At 46.1% G+C, this 23,919-nt stretch overlaps 1 protein-coding gene across 2 annotated transcripts in view; it reads right to left on the bottom strand.

Annotated features, from left to right (window-relative positions):
* The window catches only part of ITGA3 (integrin subunit alpha 3), an 86,543-nt gene that overhangs the window by 14,822 nt on the left and 47,802 nt on the right, over window positions 1–23,919 (bottom strand). For both annotated transcript variants that reach the window (XR_014162165.1, XM_081883862.1), the window contains exons 3-17: window positions 23,548–23,630; window positions 18,319–18,568; window positions 16,551–16,640; window positions 15,879–16,086; window positions 15,565–15,758; window positions 14,473–14,561; window positions 13,562–13,695; window positions 10,814–10,900; window positions 8,730–8,797; window positions 7,146–7,282; window positions 6,104–6,250; window positions 3,371–3,468; window positions 3,022–3,187; window positions 1,484–1,552; window positions 348–427 (exon numbers count right to left, since the gene is read on the bottom strand). Coding sequence is in view for 1 of the 2 variants with exons in the window: in XM_081883862.1 (XP_081739988.1) it covers window positions 348–427; window positions 1,484–1,552; window positions 3,022–3,187; window positions 3,371–3,468; window positions 6,104–6,250; window positions 7,146–7,282; window positions 8,730–8,797; window positions 10,814–10,900; window positions 13,562–13,695; window positions 14,473–14,561; window positions 15,565–15,758; window positions 15,879–16,086; window positions 16,551–16,640; window positions 18,319–18,568; window positions 23,548–23,630 (1,900 nt within the window). In the remaining variant the exon portion in view is untranslated. The remainder of the gene's footprint in view (window positions 1–347; window positions 428–1,483; window positions 1,553–3,021; window positions 3,188–3,370; window positions 3,469–6,103; window positions 6,251–7,145; window positions 7,283–8,729; window positions 8,798–10,813; window positions 10,901–13,561; window positions 13,696–14,472; window positions 14,562–15,564; window positions 15,759–15,878; window positions 16,087–16,550; window positions 16,641–18,318; window positions 18,569–23,547; window positions 23,631–23,919) is intronic.

Genomic DNA, 23,919 nt, shown 5'->3' with positions numbered 1-23,919 from the left:
AAGGTAAAGGTGAAGGACCCCTGGACGGTTAAGTCCAGTTAAAGGCGAGTATGGGGTTGTGGCACTCATTTCGCTTTCAGGCTGAGGGAGCCAGCGTTTGTCCACAGACAGCTTTCCGGGTCATGTGGCCAGCATGACTAAACCACTTCTGGCGCAATGGAACACTGTGACGGAAACCAGAGCTCATGGAAACGCCGTTTGCCTTCCTGCCACGGCGGTACCTATTTATCTACTTGCACTGGTGTGCTTTCGAACTGCTATACCAAAGTACACTAGTACTGACTGGGCTTCCTGATGCACGTTCCCATTTCCAACCACAACTATTTAGCTCTGGGGAGAAGACTCACGTGGAAGGCTCCACCTGCACGGTGACATCTTGAGTGTTTAGCGTAACTCCAGTAACTTCAAACGTGATAGTCAGCTCTGCCTGGAAAGGAGGCAAGAGTGCACAAGTTGGTTACCCAGCATGCTTTGCTGCAGGTTGCAGAAGCAAATCAGAAGAACCAGCATTTAAAATACTGATCAAATAAGGGGATATAAACCTAACACTGCAGCAGCAACACCCTACATATGGAACTCCCTCTTAGTAAATATTCATTTATTTTCCCCAGCAGCACTCTTTAAATATAAAAGGGAAATGTTTTTATTTTACCCATTGTGTGGTATAGTACTCTGTTACCACTGATGGGTGATACTTTGATGGGATTTGATAGGTTTTTAACTATTGTGCTTTTTTAATCGGATGGGTAAGGTGCAAAAATGTTGTGGGAACAAACGAAAACCATTCCTTTAAAAAAACACAACCACATAAATAAAATAAAAATGTGCACCCCACCACTGAGACCATTCCATTGTAAGTATCCAACCTCCCAACATTTCAACACCTCTTGCGATGGCTTGAACCCTTTCCGTTTTAGCAGTACAAATTCTACAAACACCTTCCATATCTCCTCAAAATTGTTTCTTCTGCATATTCCCCGTCTACAAAGATCATTCCTGAGGAATAATTACATGTACCGTATGTCTGCTCTTCCTCAATGGCACACTGGGGCTGCGTACACACGATACATTTAAAAGACACCCCCCTCCTGCCAAGAATCCTGGAAATTGTCGTTTACCCCAGAAAATATGAACACCCACACCATACATTGAGAAAACATTGAACAACCATTTAGAGCACAGGGCTTCCCATTCAAAGGATTCTAAGAAACGTAGTTTACCCCTCACGGAAAATATGATTCCCCAGCCCCCTTAGCAAACCACAGTTCCTGGGATTCTCTGTGTGGGCGAGAGAGCGCTTTAAATGTGAATGCAGGCTGGGAGCAGGTCAAAGGTTCCAGTGTTTTGTTATTTCCAAGTCCCAAGGGTCACTAAGGGGGCCAAGGCCTGAACACATCTTTTGTGCTGGATGAGATATCACAGTTTGGGTCTCCCACTTTGGAACCCCTGCCTTTCTGGAGCACCTGGACCCCAAACAACTCACCCGCTGGTCCATTTTGAAAGGGTTGCCGAGCTCACATATCACCGTCTCCTCGAACCTGCAGGCGCCGCTCTGAAGAAAGAAAAGGCCACCTTGCTGAATATTGCCTTATTTCGTCAGCAATTTGACGCTTCTGTACAAAAGCAGACTCGATGTGGTGCAGCAAATGTTGCTCTCAGACAGGGGCAACTTCCACCAGCCCCATTGTCGGGAGTCCAGTTCCCGGCTTGATAATACAGTGAGCATAGTTAACTAAACAGGATGCTTTATTGTCAAAGCAAACAGATAGCTCTGGATGCCTTTAACAAAGCGTCCGCCATCATCAATCAAGATGACCGTTCTGAAGACTGCTTCCGGCATGACCAGAAGCAACTGAACTTTTGCTTCATACGTCTTTTGTTTTGCTTCCTATCTTGCAGCCCTCCCATTCGGCGAAACCTCGGACTCAGTGGGTCAGCTCCCGCCTCTTCCCCATTCTCTGAGAGGCTGTCTCTTTCCCGCCTGTTTGTTCTTTGAATGCGTTCTAGCCTGCTCTCGGCCATTCCCTTATCAGCTGGCATTCCAAGGGGGTGGGGGAGCTGGCACTAGCCAATGCTCATCCTGCATGGCCGTTAACCCTCTCTGTTCCTGGCTGCTTTCTTCAGCTGGCTGCAAACCGTTCCTGGGAGCTGGCTCATTCACGACTCCCATCAAGCCGTGATCAAAGTTTATGGGGCAACAAATGGAAGGTCCAAGGTTTTCCCCACTTACCCCAATCCAAATCCTCCTTCCCAGTCCTTGGATGGTCTTAGACAGGTTGCCAGATGAACCTACCTAACAACTGAATACTATTATTCTATACCACTCACCACTGGTCCTGTTAGCCAGGGATGATGGGAGTTGTAGTCCCAAAACATCTGGAGGGCCGAGTTTGCCTATTGCCTATTGCCTATGCCTGGATTAGAGCATCTTTGTATATATTCATTCATATATATATATATATATATTTGCTTTCGTAGATTTATATGTGTGTGTGTGTGTGTGTGTAGATTTCGTAGATTTATATATATGTGTGTGTGTGTGTGTGTGTAAAGGTACCCCTGCCCGTATGGGCCAGTCGTGTCCGACTCTAGGGTTGTGCACCCATCTCACTTACAAGACACTTCCGGGTCCCGTGGCCAGTGTGACAAGCTGCATCTGGTGAGCCAGCGCAGCACACGGAAACGCCGTTTACCTTCCTGCTAGTAAGCGGTCCCTATTTATCTACTTGCACCCGGGGGTGCTTTCGAACTGCTAGGTTGGCAGGAACTGGGACCGAGCAACGGGAGCACACCCCGCCGCGGGGATTCGAACCGCCGACCTGACGATCGGCAAGTCCTAGGCGCTGAGGTTTTACCCACAGCGCCACCCGCGTCCCATATATATATTCCTCTTTACAGTGTTTCGTGTACTTTTTTCTTTTTGAATCACTTTATTGCTTTGTAATTGATTTGTTTTTTGAAAAATCACATATATATTCTCCTTATTTTTATATAAAAAGGGGAGGGGGTGAAGTCTCTCACCGGCCGGACAGAGGAAGGCAGCAGAGAGGGCGGGAACGTGATGTTGAGGAAAGCCTCATGAGCATCTTCTCCATTCGTGGGTGACGACGGTATATTTGTGACGCTGATGCCCAGGTTCAGCTTCTTGACATCCCGGCTGTACTGCAACACCTGCATCCCATTCCGCCTGCATCGGGGGAGATGGCACAGATGGGAGGGGGTGGCCTGAGGCAGAGCAGGGCTGTCCACCCACCCACATCCTAGTTATCTCTCTGGAGGTGCCAGGGAAAGAACGTCAGATGTGCAAAGTCTGTGTGCTGCTGCCCCTAGTGGCGAGCCAGTGAGGGTGCAAAGGGAACGCATTTCTCACCTGGGCAACTTCTGGTTCTGGTCATTTAAAAAGACAGCCTTAATCTTCAGGTTGCTGTTGCATTTGTTGTCTGTTCCACATTGCTTCTTGAACTGAATCTGAAAGCGGTAGAGTTGTTGCTATTGTTACAATCAATTTGGGGTTTTTTTTTATTTCTGTACCAACAATTATATACCAGTAAACCACAGAAAGTATCAAACTAGTACCTATACATACAATAATAATCTATATACAGTGGTACCTTGGTTGTCAAATGGCTTGACTCCCGAACAAATCGACTTCTGAACGCTGCAAACCTGGAAGTGAGTGTTCCGGTTTGCGAACGTTTTTTGGAAGTTGAACGTTTGACGCAGCTTACAATTAAGTCCAGAAAGCTCCTGCAGCCAATCAGAAGCCACACCTTGGTTTTCGAATGGTTCCGGGAGTCGAATGGACTCCAGGAACGGATTAAGTTTGACAACCAACGTGCCACTTGTACTACCACAATATTTCGACTTGCTCCATTGCTTTATGTGAACAAGGCACACCGGCATGGTGTAGCTGATCTAACCAGCTGGCGTAAGATGCTTCCCATGCAGTCCCACCACCCTGGGCTGGATCTACTATGATCTGGAAAGCGATATATATATATAAAGTAGTCTAGTTCTCAATGCAACTTTACATTGATGATCAATCGCTGCTCCACAGCACCCTCTGGTGTTACATTTTTATAACGCATTTTAACGTTTTAACTAACCGGTGTAGATTAGTCCCTGGTTGGCTCCCTGGTTCACACATAACACTAAGCCAAACCATCACTAAGCATGAACAAAGGAGCGAGTAGGTGTTTGGGGACAGAGAGGAAAAATTGCTGCCCCTGAACTACCCGGAGCTAAGCCCCATCTTGGCTTAACCATTACATCCAAACGTACAAAGGGCAACAAAAACTATTTCTCAATCTTTAGGTAAGAAGGTTTGTATGTGTGCCACAGAGGTGAGAGGTGCATCACTGAATGAAACCACCATGTTATTTTGGAGCAAGCCAGCCAGTCTCTCCAAAGCCAGGATTCACCTAGAGTAGTCGTGATGGCCACTGTGACCCCATCAATCATCGAGAGAACTAAGAGCTGCTGGGATGTGTGGGTGGTGTAAATGGCAATATGTTGCAAGCAGGGCCGGACTGAGGTTTGATGAGGCCCTAAGCTACTGAAGGTAATGGGGCCCTTTATATGTCTTTTGTCAACAACAAATTGTCACTGCTTTTTGTGCTGAATATATGCTCTATGGTAATTTATGGACCTAATAGATATCTCAAGCCATTTGCACATGTTGCCATGCAGCCAGCCTATGGAGAATGTAGGCACCCTATATATAGAAATGAGGAAACCAGTGATATTTTAGGGAGCAGGCTAGCAGGTGAGGCCCATTACTTACATCACAGGAATCTACACAACACAAAACACTGTTGCTATATGTAGGTTTCATTTTATTTGTTTTGGAAATGTATACCCAGGTTTTTTCCTTTACATTTTTTTGGGGCTCCCAAGAGAGTGGGGCCCTAAGCTTACTTGCAAGCCATCTTGAAGATCAGTGAACTGAATGGCGGGATATAAACCATCCAAACAAAATAAATATTGCGCTGTGAAGGGTCTCCCAAATTTTGGCTGGCCCACTTGACATATTTGATGCGAAACATGAGCACATGTCAAAGTCATCGCACGACGACTGCACAAATGCCAGCATCACAGCAAACTAGTCCACCGGCAACTCATTTTTCAGGATGTTATTTGATTTTGTCTTTAAAATGATGGTGAACAGGCTTTCCCACCAGATGGTGCCAGAGGGCAAATTGGATGCTGGATCTATGAAGGCTGATGATGAGAAACCAGAGACGATTTCTCACAGATATTTGTATGGGTTTGTACATATGGGTGTGCATGCACATAACTCACCTTAGTGTGCATGTGTTACCCGTTTGCAAGAGACCCCGACCTGCAGTTTGCTTAAACTTAAGCTGCTGGACCAAATTTAGGAATATGCACAGACATTCTAACTGATGCGGGAGAAGGAGCCAGCAAAAGGAATGTTGGCAAATAGAACTGGCAAAGCTCACATCAATTGTAAGATATCAGTCAAATCAAAAATTTAAAAAGGAATGGAAATGTTTCGAAGATTATACGTTAAAGTATTGTTCTCAGAAAGATATGCTAATATGCTTAGAATAAAAATGTAAAGTATATGTGTGAAATGGAAAAGAAAAGAGATAAAAGAAGGACAAATAACGATATATTTGGAGAATGCAAGGATAAATGTGGAGATAAAGATTTAAAGAAGTCGAACTGTGGCGGAGCGAAGCTGCGGGTGGGTGGGTGGGGAATACTGTACAACAAGTGTATTTGTTTTCAAAGTTTTTGAACTGTTTTTTTTCTTCTTTGTAAATTTCTTTTTTTCTGTTGATGTTCTCTTTTTTCTGTATTATTTAAATAAATAAATAAATACATTTTTTTTAAAAAAAGAACGTTGGCAAATAGAGCAGCGCCTGCGGCATAACTGAAAGGTCGGTGCAATTAGCAGAAAGTGGGGAGATCCTAGGGGCAGAAAGAAGAGCAGTATGGGAAAACCGAGCTGTCCCGTCACACTGAGCAACCCAGCAGAAGGCAGAAGGCAGGGGGAGGAGACAAAGAAATTGAACAGCGAATGAGCTTGCGCAAAGTGGGGGAGGGGAAATGCTTTGGATTACTGCATAGCGCTCACCTCAGTCTGATTCTCACGGGACTGATCCTCGTTCAAGACAGGAAACGCATCGAGCGAGCGCAGGCCCAACTGGAAGCGCATGGGCTTCTCGGCAAGGGAATAGTTCATGGAGAACGCAATGGGGTGCAGCTTGTCTCGCATATCAGCCTGCAGGGCAAGGGAAGAGTTCATTGCAGAAAGCCCTCCACCCAGTTCTGAGTGATTGTACTCTGTCAAGGAATTTGAAAGCTCAGAGGGTCATCTCCAGGGCCGTCTTTAGCAGATGCAGCGCCGGGGTGCAAATATCTGCCCAGTGCCTCCAAATTATCACGGATAGTGTTGGGGTGGCCGTAGCTCCGCACTGCCAGCCATTGGGGGGCGCAAGTCTCCCCCACACCACTGTGAGAGAGCGCAATCCCCACAGAGTCTTGGGAGTGAGGTTGCGCCCCTCCCAAGCCTCCTCAGGAGGAGAGTCTCAGTCTCAGTCTCAGTCAGTTTTATTGCACATAGCCAAAAGCTGCCGCAATGTACACAGAATTATTTGACAATTAAAAGAAAATATACTGAATTGATAAAAAAGACTTAAAACATTTATATTATTAAAACATTGCGTACTCTACACAGAGCTATAAAAGTACCCCCATGTACAAATAAAAACATTAAACAATAAAATTCATAAGCTAAAATCATCACATGGTCACTAACGCGCACCTGCCAGCCATATCGATCTCCTCCTGAGGAGGCTTGGGAGGGAAGCTGCATGCCCGCCAGCCTTATGGTTGGCGGGGTGCAGCTGGGGGGCGTGCAGGGAAAGGGGAGGGCGCCGGCAAAGGCACCCAGCTCCCCCACTTGCTGAGGTGCCCCTGAGAGGCCGGCGCCCTGGCGCAATGCACCACTAAGCCCAGAGTGGCTGGGGAAACCCAGCCAGATGGGCCGGGTATAAATAATAAATTATTATTATTATTATTATTATTATTATTATTATTATTATTATTAGGCCATGTTTCGCTCACTCCCAGCCATTCAAATGCATCGCTTAAATTGCCCACTGCCCTCGCCTTACCCGCAAGAGGACTTCCAGGGTCTGACACTTCTCCCTTGGCATGGAAAACTGTCCCTTGTAGACTGCGGACTGGGTCCTGGCAAAATATACCCGAGGTGGACGGCGGTCCCGGTCAGCTTCCACCATGTAGTTCAACTCTGAAATGAGATGCGAAGGGGAAGTGACAGGGTGGGGAAAACAGGCCGGAGGCACTGCCAAGACTCAGCAGGCAAACTGAGGCACATGTGCACCCCACTCTCTCCACCCAGAAGCAGCCTGTCCCATTTTGCTGCCTGAGGCAAAACAGGAGAGCGCTGCTCCCGTCGTCTCCACCCGCCATCCTGCCGAATCCTCGCTTACCGGGGGAGCATGTGATGGATAAATTAAAAAAGGAGTTCCTCTATGGAGGTATCCCTCCCAGAAACCCAATGGAAAAGGATGCAGGCTTCGAGTGAAAACAGAAGCGTTTATTGAAATACAAACAGGCAGAGGGACAGCCTCGAAAATAAGGAGGTGGTGGCGAAGAATAGCACCCAAAGCAATGTTTCTTACACCCTTGGTGATTTCATTTCACCAGTCAAAGGATTATAGCAATCTCAGCAGTTGCCACCAAATGTTACCATGCTGAACCAACCAAAATCATTTTAGTCTGCAGGTTGTAACATCCTGTGATTAAAATCATTTTTCAATGTCTTTAATAACATCCTGTGATTAAAATCATTTTTTCAATGTCTTTAATAGGACTATGGCTCATTTTCCTGTTCATTAAATGTCTCCCACTATCCTCTTTTGTTGGCAATTCAAGATTAATCACAACGACCATGCCTAGACGATTCCCTTCTCTTGCGTACAACGGCCGCCATAGATTCTAAACGTTTATGTTTTTTCTGTGTTCTGGGAGGGACATACAGTGCCTGAAAACAACTAGTTCTGTACTGTAAAAAGTAAGCAGGCACAGGCCTTTTCAGTGTGAGCGGTAGAAAAGAAAATGGAATAACCAAAATGATACAGTTTATGAAATTATTGTTTTCTCCATCACTTGGCAGCTTCTGGCGACATCTCGTGAGATCTCACAGAACTCTCACGAGATCTCGCCAGAAACTGCAGCCATCGCTGTCACGTGACCCCAGTGGAAGCAGGGGCGGGCCGTGTGCCTGCGGGGTCGGTGCCCTATGGGATTCTGCCGCCCGAGGCATCTGCTTCACTCTGCCTCCTGGATGGGGCGGCCCTGCCTCCACCTCAGCTCGGCTGTTGTATTCTGGGGCTAAGCCCCTGGTAAGGGCTGGGTTCAAGTTGAAGTTCTGAGAAAGCCCCAGAAGAGAAAATGAGCTCTCGGTGCGATTTATTTATTTATTTATTTATTTATTTATCTATCTATTCAATTTCTGCCCTGCTCTTCCTCCCGAAGCAGTGCTGGTAACGGTTTAACCTGAACTCGGGAAAAGGCAAGACTGAAAGAGGAAGGTGCCTCTGGGCATATCCAGAATGCCCACATTCATTTAGGAGCGACAGTTCAAGCTCAGGTCTTGTGCAGCTGCCAGAGGATGAGCCCCCGATCTTCTTTTCTGAAAAATAAAATCCCTCTCAAATGGAACTTCTACTCACTTATGGTTTCCTTGTATGTTGGGTTTCCCGCGCTTTGGGAATAGGAGAAGCAGAGCTGCACCTTGATGCTGTTAGTCGAGGAGGTAGGGAGGGAAAGGAGAGAGAAAGAAAGAGAGAAATGTGATTGACCTGGAAATCTTGGAACAGGATGAGATGGGAGTAAACACAGATTCCTCCAGGCAGGGGTGTAGACCACATAACACCGGTCTTGAAAGACCTACATTGGCTCCCAGTACGTTTCTGAGCACAATTCAAAGTGTTGGTGCTGACCTTTAAAGCCTTAAACAGCCTCGGTCCTGTATACCTGAAGGAGCATCTTCATCCCCATCGTTCAGCCCGGACATTGAGGTCCAGCTCTGAGGGCCTTCTGGCGGTTCCCTCATTGCGAGAAGCAAAGCTACAGGGAACTAGGCACAGGGCCTTCTTGGTAGTGGTGCCTGCCCTGTGGAACACCTTCCCACCAGATGTGAAAGAGATAAACAACTACCAGACTTTTAGAAGACATCTGAAGACAGCCCTGTTTAGGGAAGCTTTTAATGTTTGATGCATTATTGTATTTTAATATTTTGTTGGGAGCCAACCAGAGTGGCTGGGGAAGCCCAGCCAGATGGGCGGGGTATAAATAATAAATTATTATTATTATGGAGCAGTATGCATGCCATTCTGAGTTCCTCACAGAAGGAAGGTGGATATTCATACACAATAATAATAAAAACCCAAATAATCCCAAACACCAGCAGTGGCTTTGGATAAGTCAGCCTTGAGGGGAAAGAATTCTGCAGACGCTTGGGGGTACATTATCTGTCCCTCTTTAAGTCTCCTCTCACCTGAGCAGTAGGATGTTTTCTGAGCACATGGAGATTTGCATTTATTTTGCATTGCAAATTATTATTATTATTATTATTATTGCATAACCATAAGATTATTGCATTATTTTAGAAGGGGTGCGGTTGTGACTCTTAGGAAGGAACCCTGCACTTCTCAGTTTGCTACTCCTTCCAGGCAAACCAAAACAGAGCAGTGATCACTTTTTAAAGGGCGGCGCAGAAGCACAAACCTATTCTGAAGCCACAGCAACCAGCCTTGGAAGGCTCTACTCTAAACGCCCAGTGTACAATGGCAGCCTAAAGATGTTTTGTATTGAAATGCATTCCTCGGATGCTCTTGTTATAGGGCTGTGATGAATTTTCTTGAGCAGCAAGTGGTATTTCGGGGGCATGGAGTTTTCTTTGAAAGAGCAGGAGTTCTCCCCCGCAGGAGAGGGAACTCCATTATTATTATTATTATTATTATTATTATTATTAATCCACAATCCACCCCCTTTCCTTCATTGCATATCTTTAGGTGCCAGGCAAAAACGTTTCTCTATAACCAGGCCTTTGCCTGATTGAACAAGTTATGTTCAGGAAAGTTTTTAATGTTTGATGTTTTATGACATCATTATCATCATTATCATTATCATTAATTCTGTTGGGAGCCACCCAGAATGGCTGGGGAAACCAGCCAGGTGGGTGGGGTATAAATGATGATGATGTTGATGATGATTATCTTTTAAATGTGTTTGTGGGACAAAGGGTGTTATTGGTTTGTTTTTGCTCTATTAGGTATTTTGTGTTTTCATTCTGTATTTTTATGTTGTCGACTGTGATCTTCGGATAAAGGGTGGTATACAAATTATTATTATTTATTATTATTATTATTAATTATTATTGAAATCATCCAAAGGAGGCGACTCTGCCACATCTCTATAAAGCTTGCTCCAGTGCGCTATACTGCTCTTAGCGACAGATGTTTTCTTCATTCACATTTAATCTGAATCCCGCCCTTTCTTGTGTAAACACTCCTACTTCTTGTCCCACACTCGGCGGGGAGGGCAAACAATTGTTCTCCTGATTCTTTCCGACATCCCCTTAAACAAGCTGAAAATTGGCAGCGTGCTCCCCTTTCATCTTCCTTTCCTTAGGCTAAATATAACCAGTTCCATCGCATTTCTGCCGTCACACGCCTTTCAAAGAGCCCTGGAACCCGGGCAGGCGGGTCAGGAGAAAGACCTGTGAGGAGAAAACATAGAAGGAAGCTTTTACCAAGAGTCTTCGGTACAGCTGTTTGGGTCCAATGTGGTCGGTGTAACCGTGAACGACTTGTCTAAGATGTTGATCACTGGACGGGCTCTGCAAAGAGATATGAGACAAAAGGGAAATGAGTGGGGTACTGTTTAAAGATATTATTATTATTATTAATTGAATTCATGTACTGCCCTATAGGGGCGCGGGTGGTGCTGTGGGTTAAACCACAGAGCCTAGGACTTGCCGATCAGAAGGTTGGCGGTTCGAATCTCTGCAATGGGGTTAGCTCCCGTTGCTCGGTCCCTGCTCCTGTCCACCAAGCAGTTTGAAAGCACATCAAAGTACAAGTAGATAAATAGGTACCACTCTGGCAGGAAAATAAACAGCGTTTCTGTGCACTGCTCTGGTTTGCCAGAAGTGGCTTTGTCATGCTGGCCACATGACCTGGAAGCTGTATGCCGGTTCCCTCAGTGAGATGAGCACCGCAACCCCAGAGTCGGTCACAACTGGACCTAATGGTCAGGGGTCCCTTTACCTTTACTGCCATATATCCGGAGGTCTCAGGGTGGTTCACAGAATAAAATCAAGATATAAAACCACAAAATCCACAACAAAAATTAAAACAACAACCCAATAGCGCCCCCCCCCAACAAAACACATCTTAAAAGGGCATAGGATGTAAATCAGATCAAGCAAAGGCCTGGGTAAAAAGGAATGTTTTTGTCTTGTGCCTAAAGGTGTACAATGAAGGCGCCAGGTGAACTTCCCTGGGGAGAGCATTCCACAGACTGGGAGCCACTGCAGAGAAGGCCCTGTTCTTGTGTTGCCGCCCTCCGTACCTTTCAAGGAGGAGCCACATGAAGAAGATGATCTCAGGGTCCAGGTAGGTTCATATGGATTGAGGCGGGGTCCATTTTACATGGAATTTGGTGGCTCTGAACGAATTGAGCTTTGGTTGCACTGGACTGCCATTTGCATCAAGCACATCGTAGGACTGTAGCATTGGAAGGGAACCCCAGGGTCATCAAGTCCAACCCCCCTGAAAATCAGGAATCTCAGCTAAAGCATCCATGACAGATGCTACCCAACCTCTGCTTAAAGGCTTCCAAGGAAGGCGAGTCTGCATTCCACTGTCAAACAGCTCCTACTGTCAGAAGGTTTTTCTTGATGTTTCGTCAAATTCTTGTAACTTGACGTTTGCACATCGGCAAGTGTTTTAAAAAGCAGCCTGATTAACTATATGCAAATATTATAAACATATATAGTATATACAGTGGTACCTCAGGTTACATACCCTTCAGGTTACAGACGCTTCAGGTTACAGAATCCACTAACCCAGAAATAGTACCTCAGGTAAAGAACTTTGCTTTAGGATGAGAACAGAAATCGTGTTGTGGCGGTGCGGCAGCAGCGGGAGGCCCCATTAGCTAAAGTGGTGCTTCAGGTTAAGAACAGTTTCAGATTAAGAACGAACCTCCGGAATGAATTACTTAACCCGAGGTACCACTGTATAACAAAGATCAAGTCCCATGCAGTACTATATACATTTGGCAAAATGATATAAGTAGCAAAGCATAAGTATTTTTAATACAGTTATTTTTTTATTTTGTTTTGTTTTGTTTTGTTTTGTTTCTTGTTTGGCTTCTAAGTGGTTATAGTACATATATGTTTATATGCTGGTTACTTTAGGAAACCTGGAATGTATCCATGCGTAATATCATACATAAGGTAAAAAGGTAAAGGCAAAGGACCCCTGGAAGGTTAAGTCCAGTCAAAGGGGTTGCGGTGCTCATCTCACTTTTAGGCCAAGGGAACCGGCATTTGTCTGTAGGCAGCTTTCCGGGTCATGTGGCCAGCAGGACTAAACCGCTTCTGGTGCATGGAAACACTGTTTACCTTCCCGCTGCAGAGGTACCATTTATCTACTTGAACTGGTGTGCTTTTGAACTGCTAGGTTGGCAGGAGCTGGGATAGAGCAATGGGAGCTTACCCCGTTGTGGGGATTCGAACTGCCAACTTCTGATCAGCAAGCCCAAGAGGCTCAGTGGTTTAGACCACAGCGCCACTCATGTCCCTATAGTACGTACAATCATGTGTGCAATAATGCATATAAAATGCAATTACTGTTTTAGTGGAAATAGTAAAAAAAAGAAGCTCACCTCATTGAGTGTTGGTGCTGACCTTTAAAGCCTTAAACAGCCTCGGTCCAGTATATCTGAAGGAGCGTCTCCACCCCCATCGTTCTACCTGGACACCGAGGTACAGCGCTGAGGGCCTTCTGGCGGTTCCCTCACCGAGAGAAGCCAAGTTACAGGGAACCAGGCAGAGGGCCTTCTTGGTAGTGGCACCCGTCCTGTGGAACGCCCTCCCACCAGTTGTCAAAGAGAACAACAACTACCAGACTTTTAGAAGACATCTGAAGACAGCCCTGTTTAGGGAAGCTTTTAATGTTTGATGCATTATTGTATTTTAATATTTTGTTGGAAGCCATCCAGAGTGGATGGGGAAGCTCGGCCAGATTGGCGGGGTATAAATAATAAATTATTATTATTATTATTATTATTATTATTATTATTATTATTATTATTATGCAATATTCATGCCATTCTGACTTCCTCACAGAAGGAAGGTGGATATTACTACACAATAATAAACCCAAATAGTCCCCAACATCAGCAGTGGCTTTGAACAAATCAGCCATGAGGGGAAAGAATTCTGCAGACCCTCAGGGGTACATTAACTGTCCCTCTTTAAGTCTCCTCTCACCTGAGCAGTAGGATGTTTTCTGAGAGTGTGCCCACCAAGAGATCGGGGTAGGCGTTCCCGTCCACATCCATTCCGCCACTGAAGGAGTAGCCAAAGGTCTTGATTCCGGGTCCGACGTCTTCGCCGCTGATAACCTGCAGAGGAGGAGCAAATGAGGGAGGAGGAATGGCAGCCATCAAAAGGAGAAAGATCTATGTTGTGAGCTGCTCCTCAAGGTTGATGGTCTTGGCCAAGCAGGTTGGGTTGGTGTGGGAGAGAGCAGGACTGCCACTGATGTCACCAGGCTATACCTTGCTTTCAAACGGAGATTGCCTGCAACCAGTGTTCTTCATCCACACCCTGTTGGACTACAACTCCCAACAACCCCAGCCAGCGTAGTCAAGGATGATGGGAGTTGTAGTCCAACAGCATCTGGGGAACCTGGATCGAACAACAGTGGTCTACACAAACAGCTCTCCAGAATTTTAGATAGGGATTTTGTTTAAAGACAGGTTGTGTTTTGGGATATTCTGTTGGAAGCCATCCAGAGTGGCTGGAGCAACACAGTCAGGTGTGTGGGGTACAAAAAATATATGGTTCTTATTTCCCAGGCCTATCTGGAGATGCCGGGAATTGAACTCACAGCCTTCTGCATGCAAAACATGTCCTCTACCACTGAGCTATGACCCTTCTGTAGCTGGGGATGGTGCAGATCCATGATGGGCACTTAGCCTAGAAGTGCAGCCCTCCCCCAGTGGATCTATGTTGTGGGGCCAAGCTCTGCTGAAACCCAGTCCCTGACTTCCTAGTGCCTGCAGGCTTGCTGCATTAGCTGCAAAATGTGGGGAAGGCATTGCATGCGATCAGAGGCAGTTTCCTTGCCTAGCATGGAGGAGAAAAATTATGAAGAGGAACAAGCAAGGTGAGCTTACCTGCTGGGGCTTATCAATAAGCCCTCCTGCACCACTGTGGTAGATGTAGACCTTCCCTGAACCTTCAAAAGGAGCTCCAACTGCAATATCTATGGAGGAAAGGAGGGAGGGTAAGGGTCAGGTGGATTCGTTTGTCGGCTTCCCAAAGGAGGCATCTAAAAGAAACCTACAGCTGCTCTTCAAAACAAATCTCGCTAAAATCTCCCATTGCCAGCAACAGCCTCCAAAGTGTAGAACTATATTCTCCTTAGGCCAAACAACAACAACAATTTCACAAACTCTTTCTGGATGTAGAAAATGAGAACAACAGAGAGAAGGCTAAGCTAAACCTTTTCTCTATGATTACAGTTCTCCATGTCCACGATTCCCTCCTAATTACAGTGGTCCTTGATTCCCCAACGGCTTAGTAGCCGAACAAATTGGCTCCCGAATTCCACAAACCCGGAAATAAGTGTTGCGTTTTGCGAATGTTTTCCAGAAGCCAGACGTCTGATACTGCTTCTGCTTGAGTGCAGGTACTTCCTGCAGCCAATCAGAAGCTGCGCCTTGGTTTCCGAACTGTTTTGGGAGTCAAATGGACTCCTGGAACGGATTACGTTCGAGAACCAAGGTAAAAGGTAAAGGGACCCCTGACCATTAGGTCCAGTCGTGGCCGACTCTGGGGTTGCGCACTCATCTCGCTTTATTGGCCGAGGGAGCCGGCGTACAGCTTCCGGGTCATGTGGCCAGCATGACTAAGCTGCTTCTGGCGAACCAGAGCAGCACACAGAAATGCCATTTACCTTCCCGCCAGAGGGGTACCTATTTATCTACTTGCACTTTGAGGTGCTTTCAAACTGCTAGGTTGGCAGGAGCAGGGACTGAGCAACGGGAGCTCACCCCGTTGCAGGGATTCGAACCGCCGACCTTCTGATCGGCAAGCCCTAGGCTCTGTGGTTTAACCCACAGCGCCACCGTACCACTGTATAAATACATTTTATATGCATTTCCCCCCAAAATGCACATTGTTGCAAAGCAATGTCCCCTAACAGAATGCATTTCCAGTAATGTATGCATGGGGGCAACAGTCGGAGGAGAAAGCCCCCTCCCCACCTTGGAAATCATCCTTATCGACGTCTCCGATGTTGGCCACGGCGAAGCCAAAGGCAGAGCTGCTGGGCCCTGTCAGTGTGATGTTGGGGCTGCTGTGGAACGTTCCCCCCAGGTTCATGTACACGTAGACGGCCCCACCCTTCTCCTCTTTCCGGTCGAAGTAGTAGGGTGCTCCGACAATCAAGTCCTGCCACCTACCAAAAGGAAGAGAGAGAGAGACAGAGAGAGAGAGAGGAAGGAAGGTGTGATCACAGTGCCTCTGCTGGGCAAATGAGACATTGCTTCCCACCAGCTTTGCCGGCCAGCAGACTCACCCGTCATTGTTGAGGTCAGCCAGAGCAATGGAACTGCCAAAATAGGAGCCCACTTGTTCCCCGAAGATAATCAGTTTCCCCTGAAGAGTTGTGCCACTGTCCGCTGCCATCAGGAAGACGGCTCCCGTGTGGTTAAACCGAGGTGCCCCACTGACTAAGGTGGTCTCGTTTTTGCGCAGAACTTCAGTTCTTGCTTCGACTGTGTAGCCTATAGATACAAGGGGAAGTGCATGAGTTCCTTCTTATCCTGATCACCCCCTTTCCAAAAGCATAATTCTCACTCACTGTCTTCCAGTCCTATGCCTTGGATGTCAAATAGAATCTATTCCGGAAGTCCGTTTGACTTCCAAAACGTTCAGAAACCAAAGCACGGCTTCTGATTGGCTGCAGGAAACTCCTGCGTTAACAGTGGCGTAGCTTGGGTTGTCAGCACCCGGGGCAAGGCAAGTAATTTGCACCCCCTAACCCGTGGATTTGCGCCCCCTAACCCCCAGATGTTGCGCCCGGTGCGGCCCCTGCACCCCCCACGCTACGCAACTGTGCGTTAAGAAATCTTAGCTAGGTTGGGGGGGTGATCCCATCACCATGTTTGTATGCGAGTGAGGAAAGAAGGGAGATGTAGGCAGGCAAACAGGGCAGCGGACCAGGAAAAACCATATCAGTTGCAGTTACCCAAATAGCTGTAGCTGTACTTCTGATCTGGATACGAGTAATCCTGCTGGTCCCATTCTCGGTCCCCTCGAAGGATCATGTAATCGGTTCCTATGCCAGAAAGAGGAAAGTTGCGACATTTTAACTCAAACCAGACAAAGAGACCCACTGCTCCCTTCTGGCCGGTGTCTATCGAGCCACTTGCTTTTCCAGAGAGAGAGGTCCTGGGTTTGAATCCTGCCTGGATACTATTCCCTGTGTTTCAGAACCCAGACGTGTGTGTGGAGGTTCAGGGGCTCTAAGCACAGAAGAAAAGGAGAGCGCATGTCTTCCCCTCAACTGGGCTCTGCTCGGCCGCTTTTATTTCATCATTTAGTTTACCAGGTAAGGCTGCATTCCTGACCTCGTCCACCCAGAAGTAAATCCCACTAAATTTAATGGGGCTTATTTAACACCGGTCATTGACCAGAAGGAAGAGATGCGATGGGACAGGGCTTATTTAGGGATGGGCGATTCTGTCCGCTTCAGTTTGTCTGCTTCTCATTAAAAAAATAAACAAATCTCTAGTTCAGAGTTTCCCAAACCTGAGTCTGCAGCTGTTTTTTTGGACTACAACTCCCACTGTCCCTAGCTAGCAGGACCAGTGGTCAGGGATGATGGGAACTGTAGTCCAAAAAACAGTCTAGTTCAGTGTTCGGCCCAGTATACCTGAAGGAGCATCTCCACCCCCATTGTTCTGCCCGGATGCCGAGGTCCAGCTCTGAGGGCCTTCTGGCGGTTCCCTCATTGCGAGAAGCAAAGCTACAGGGAACTAGGCACAGGGCCTTCTCGGTAGTGGCGCCTGCCCTGTGGAACGCCCTCCCATCAGATGTGAAAGAGATAAACAACTACCTGACTTTTAGAAGACATCTGAAAGCAGCCATGTTCAGGGAAGTTTTTAATGTATGACATATTAGTGTATTTTTGGTCTCTGTGGAAGCCGCCCAGAGTGGCTGGGTAAACCCAGCCAGATGCGTGGGGTACAAATAATAAATCATTATATTATTATTATTATTATTATTATTATTATTATTATTATTATTATTATTACCCCTGGGGGCCCCAGGATATTCCAAGGGGGCCACAGGTGAAAAGTGTGTAAATGGGGGGCTATAGCACAAGGTCAGGGGGCCACAGAGGGTAGTGAGAAGTGAAGGGGGGAAATGCCCCCCCAATGGCTGGCTATCTGCCTAGTCAATCACAAATGTGCGTTTTCTTGGAGCAGTCCTGGTTTGTTTCTGGTGGGAGAGGGCTCTACTTTGATCAGCAGAGCCTGTGATCCAGAACTCCTAGGTCAGGTAAGTGCGGTGGTGGAATAGCAATGGGTAGGTCTGGGCGAGCCAGAGCTGCTTGTTGCTGCTGTCACTGCTGGGCCCGCTGGCAGCCTGGGCTTGACTCTGCAAGGCGCAGGGTGCAATCCACCCCAGCACCTAGTGGATCAGGGCCTTTGGATGTTGCCAAGGGATTCAGGGTCTGTCGGCAGCATCGGCCCATCTCTGCAAGGTGTGGGGTGATTGGCTTCCAGCAGCCAATCAGAAGCTGCGCTTTGGAAGTCAAACGTTTCAGAAGTCGAACGGACTTCCAGAAGGGATCCTGTTCGACTTCCGAGGTATGACTGTGTACGGCCTGCGAATTAATGTGCTTTTGGCAATTTCCCACCTGCTTGGTTTCGTCTCTGGCTGAATTAACCCATTAAGACACACATTTACATGGCGACACAGGAAGGAGGGGCTGAGGAAGTGTTACAAACCTTGCCAGTTGAAAGCACCGGGGGCTCCGAAATAAATGCTGTTGGCGGTGAAGCCGCCGCTGATGCCCATCTGACACATGCCCGTTACATCCGAGTCGCTGTTGGTGTTGCACATCTCATTGTGGAAATGCTGCCATTCATCCTGCTCCTGAAGTTGTAGGTTGTTTCCGTGGACGTAGCATTTCCCAACCATGCGCCTCTGGTCTTCGTTGCCAGCCCACAAGACTCGGGTGTACCGGTGGGCACAAGCCTAGCAAAGTCAAGCAGACAAAGCTTTAGTTTGCGCCAAAACGGGGTGGGGTGATGCTCCAGCCTTTCCTTGAAGGCACGCTTTCTGTTAGAATTCCTGCTCCATGATTACAGTCATGGGATTGTTGTCATTCACATGACGGTATATGTTTGAACTCCACAGAGTGGGAAGTGACGAAGACAGGAAGATTGTGTTACTGTGTTCCGTGAAGTGGGTCTATTGTCCTTTGTTCTTCTCTTTTTGTCTGATGCTAGAGAGAGAGGGAGCCATGTTGCAGTGCTCCGTGTGTGTTTATATGTAAATAAAGTAGATTAGCCAAAATGCTGAGTTGCTGAGGTCTGTCCCACAAGTTGTGCAAACTCTGCAGATCCCTAAGTGTGCTGGTGTCGGTTGGCATCGATCGCTGTGATGTTCGGGCTGAAGAAAGCTCTTGAAGCTCCTGAAAGATCGGCCAGGAGGGAGAGAACGTGCCAGTCGGGCATGTGTCTCTGCCAGGGTCCTACCTGAGTGTAGGCTGAACTCCTGACACTTTCTGCCTTTCTAAGTCCATTCCATAGCCTTCATCATTCTCCTGACTGCAATTGGGATGTGTTTCTGTCGGGGCCATGCGAGTCAGCTGGCTCACGCAAGATCATGGCACTGCTGCAAGCTCTAGCTCATTACCCAGGACATTCTGGGATCAAATCAGAAGCCTGGATGGCTCCTGTAATTCCGGAAATCTCCCAGGAAAATAGGGACGGTTGAAGGGTATGCCATACCCATGATTCCAGGTACTTTGGAGATATGTATGTATGGTCCGTGCATACTCAGCTTTAGCACTGAAAATCTTTCCGTAGCCTAAGGTTCCCAAACATTTTTGGGTCACCATGTCCTTAGTTCCCTAAATTCATTCCCAGTGGCCCCTACCCTATAAAGAGCATCATTCAGAACAGCGGTTTGCACAACTCACTAAAGAAGATAACGACACAACAAAATTCAAAGCTGGAGTAATTACTGTATTTTTTCGTCTTTAAGACACCCCATGTATAAGATGCCCCCTAATTTGGGGGACTCAGATTTAAGAAAATGGGGAGAGAGGAGACTCTATCCGTGCATAAGACGCCCCCTAAATGTTGACACTATTTTTTAGGACTACAGTGGTACCTTGGGTTAAGTACTTAATTCGTTCCAGACATCCGTTCTTAACCTGAAACTGTTCTTAACCTGAAGCACCACTTTAGCCAATGGGGCCTCCTGCTGCTGCTGCACCACCAGAGCACAATTTCTGTTCTCATCCTGAAGCGAAGTTCTTAACCCAAGGTACTATTTCTGGGTTAAGGGAGTCTGTAACCTGAAGCATGTGTAACCTGAAGCGTATGTAACTCGAGGTACCACTGTATTTAGTTGTCAGGGGCTAGATTGAGGAGGAATGGTGGGACCTGCCCTCCTCTCTTCTTCCTGCAACTTCCTGGGAAGAGGAGGACAGTATAGATTTAGAACAGCGGTCTGTGGAAGGGCATAGTTCAGAGGCTGCAGAGGGGAGGAGCTTAGAAATATTGGAAGAGGAACAGCAGGAAGAAAAGGCACCAGGGGAGAGAAAGCCGACAGACTCAGTGTTCTTAGAGAACATTCCTGACCCCCCTTCTCCCAGGACCAGGCGGGCATTGAGGGTAGTAGAAGAGAAAGCTCAGAGGCAGAAAACACAGATCAGCCAAAACAAGGGTGATGTAGATTAGGTGAGATGGAGGTGGTGGGACTTTACTTTGAGCAACACCATTATCTAAGAGAGACTGCATTCCTTCATCTCTCTCTGTGAATATTGAATAAACCACTTGGTAAGAACTCCTGTTGTTGTTGTTGTTGTTGCTTCTTGGCATCCCACCGTGGGAAGGGATAGGATTCTCTGAAGCTGTGACATTAGTTTAATTAATTCAACAAGTTTATGAACTTGATTCAGTGAAACCAGCTTTTCAAAGGCTGATAGTCATTTTAATGTTTTAATGTTGTATTATAATCTAGTTTATAAGTTGTATTCATTCACCTTGTTTTTACTATTGGGTGTTAGCCACCCTGGGTCTGGTCTTGGCTGGGGAGGGCGGGGTATAAATATTTATTATTATTATTATTATTATTATTATTATTATTATTATTATTCACAGCTCCAGAGCCCACTACCTTCCAAGGGAATCCGACCATCGAACGGCTCTGGCCATCACTTCCAACTCCCATCCTGAGCTGGCTGTGATTATTCAGTAGCGAGGGGTAGGCACTCTGTGCATGCTTACAGGTTCTCTCTTCTCTCATTGTATGTTACCAAGCTGACTGCTGGTATTGCAAACAGGCTAATTCTGGTTGAACCCTGTGCTCAAATTAAGCTCTTTGCTGGATGCTTTCTAATTCCACGATACTGTCAAGAGCGCTCCGTACATGCTCAGAGAAACTTTAACCTTCCTTGCATTGAGTATTCTGGGACTTGTGATTGGCAAGGAAAACAAATTCCTGGCCTAACCCAGGACAAAATTAGCTGCAAGGGACCACAATGGAGACAGTGGATGACAAAACTAGTAACGTCTCCAATAAGCCAGGGAAAGGAATGGAACAGAAGCAGCAAGCTTCTCAAGAAACTTAAACCCACCTGAAAAGGAATTACCGCTGGCATTTTCTTATAAAGAAAAAAAGAACTGGCACCTGGATTCTGATCTCCAAGGTGCCTGGCCGTCTGGCTGCCACTGCCCAAAGCTATTTCTTGAATTTCAGCAAATGCCAGTGGAGATTGGTGGGGGTTTTTATGTTTGTTTTTAAACCATTTAAAGGCGCTGATGTGGCAGAGGATCAAAATAGCTACCGGGAGAGATTCAAGGATGCGAAGGGCTTTGGGGCAGAAGTCGGGAGGATGTTATCTAAGATGTACCAGGAAATGGAGGGCCAGTTAGTAGCAGGTTTCTGAAGATCTTATGAATGTGCATAGTGGCAGCTTTTTCCTGCTTGCAATCTTTGGGAAGGAGCAGGAAAGAAAAGTGGGGTTCTTAGTGGGTCCGACCCACTGGTTCCCAAACTCCCCCACTCAGACCACTTGGAAATTACAGAGGGTCTTGGTGGACCACTTATTGATTTTCCCATCTCTTGTGGAATTTGTAATGCACTGAGCTAGTTGCTGTATTTTGTTGTTGTTGTTGTATTATGGTTGCATCTTTTATTTCATGTATATTGTGCAGCATTGTATATATGTTGTATACCGCAATACAATGAAATACAATACAATATTTATTACAGTGGTACCTCAGGTTAAGTACTTAATTCGTTCCGGAGGTCCTTTCTTAACCTGAAACTGTTCTTAACCTGAAGCACCACTTTAGCTAATGGGGCCTCCCACTGCTGCACGATTTCTGTTCTCATCCTGAAGCAAAGTTCTTAACCCGAGGTACTGTTTCTGGGTTAGCAGAGTGTGTAACCTGAAGCGTATGTAACCCGAGGTACCACTGCAGCATTATTATTATTATTATTATTATTATTATTATTATTATTATTATTATTATTATATCTTTATGGGATTGTCTAAACGAATATTAAGCAAGCAGGGCTCAAATACGAAAGTTTGCTTGTGCTTAGACTACCCTTGTGAAGAATGTAAAGAATACAAAGAACTGATTGGCTATAAAAGAACTTAAGGAAAGGAAGTGACTGAAGAACAGATGTAAAGGTGAACTAGAAATTAAGAGACGTGTGGTAAATGCGGTGGAAGTCTTTCATAATATTTTAACTGGGATTTTTTAAATGTAATGTTTAAAGTATAAATTTGGTACTATTGATTATGGAAAGTAGTTCCCCCCCTTTCTTTTTCTTTTCTTTTATCTTTTCTTTTTCTTCTTCTTTACATATTTGGTAAATATGTAGACGGTTGTGTTTATATTGTTATGTATGGACTTTGTTTTGATTTTTCTTTTCTATTTACCTTGTAATATTCAATAAAACTAATAATAAAATTAAAATTAAAAAAAGAAAAGAAAAGAAATAAAATACAATATTTTTTAAAAATGCAATTTGAAATCAATAAGAGGAATATTTAATGCAGTTGATGTGCCAACTCCCATCCTGAGCCACGAATGTGCAGACATGCCATGGCCCTCTGTCATGGATGTTATAGCCTATGATTCTACCAACTCTGAAAACAGTGTTACCATTTTGAATCCACCCTTAGAGCTATAATGCCCATGAGAACCAAGGCAATGGAGCAAATATGGGAGAAAAATGAATGCCAACAGGGGTCATCCATCATTTTAACAGGGGAGAGGAAAGGAACTGGATTTGGTGGGCCATGCCAAGTGTAACATGTAGTTTTGCCAAAAGCTTCTGACCCACCTTGGACTGGGCATGCCATCCTAACACAGCATTTTAACAGATGGATGGTATTTTGCACATCACCTAGGAGGTGTACTGGAAGAAGGAAAGGTCACCAGTGTCAAACTTCAACTTCTTTGGACTGGTCATGTTGTAGGGATACCTGATTATCGTCTTCCAAAACAACTGCTCTACTCCAAACTTTAAAATGGTAAGCGTTAATGCTGGAGGTCAACAAAAGAGGTTTAAAGTCTCTTTCAAGGCAAATCTTAAAAATGTAGTATAAAAACTGACAACTGGGAAACACTGGCCTGCAAACGCTCCAATTGGAGAACAGCCTTTACCAAAGGTGTCATGGGCTTTGAAGATGCTTGAATTCAGGACGAAAGGGAGAAATGCGCTAAGAGAAAAGCACACTTGGCAAATCCACACCGTGATCAACTCCCGCCCAGACCTATGTCCCAATTGTGGAAGGATGTATGGATCCAGAATTGGCCTCCACAGTCACTTACGGACTCACTTTTAAAACTGTGTTTATGGAAGACAATCTTACTCGGCTACGAGTGATCACCAAAGAAGAAGCTCCACAACATCCAGGCAGCACCGGGTTCCCCATCCCTGCCATGGAAATGCTCCCTGCCCCATAAATACAAACTACTCACCATCACTCTCCCTGAAGACTCTCTCTGGCTTGCTATCGTCACCCCCAACCACATGTCTTCAACAATATTACTGTGTGGGTCGCCTGCGGGGAGAACAGAGGGCAAAAGGAAGAGGGAGAAATGCAGTTAGGACACGAGCCACCTTCCCACCATGTTCCAAACACCCCTGCCATGCAATCCTACTCAGAAGTAAGTCCCGTTGAGTGGAATAGGACTTCCTCCCCCATAAATGGGCAAAGGATTATTGCCAGGTCCTTTAAGGCACAGGTGGGGAATCTGTGGCCACCCAGATGCTGCAGGGATTCCAACCCCCCCTAGCCAGCATGGAAACTGTGGTCCAACATCTGAAGGGCTACAAGTTCTTCAGACCTA

This window comes from Podarcis melisellensis (assembly GCF_964234715.1).
Source record: "Podarcis melisellensis genome assembly, chromosome: 13".
NCBI classification, from domain to species: domain Eukaryota; kingdom Metazoa; phylum Chordata; class Lepidosauria; order Squamata; family Lacertidae; genus Podarcis; species Podarcis melisellensis.
This window is presented reverse-complemented; position numbering and strand designations above follow the sequence as displayed.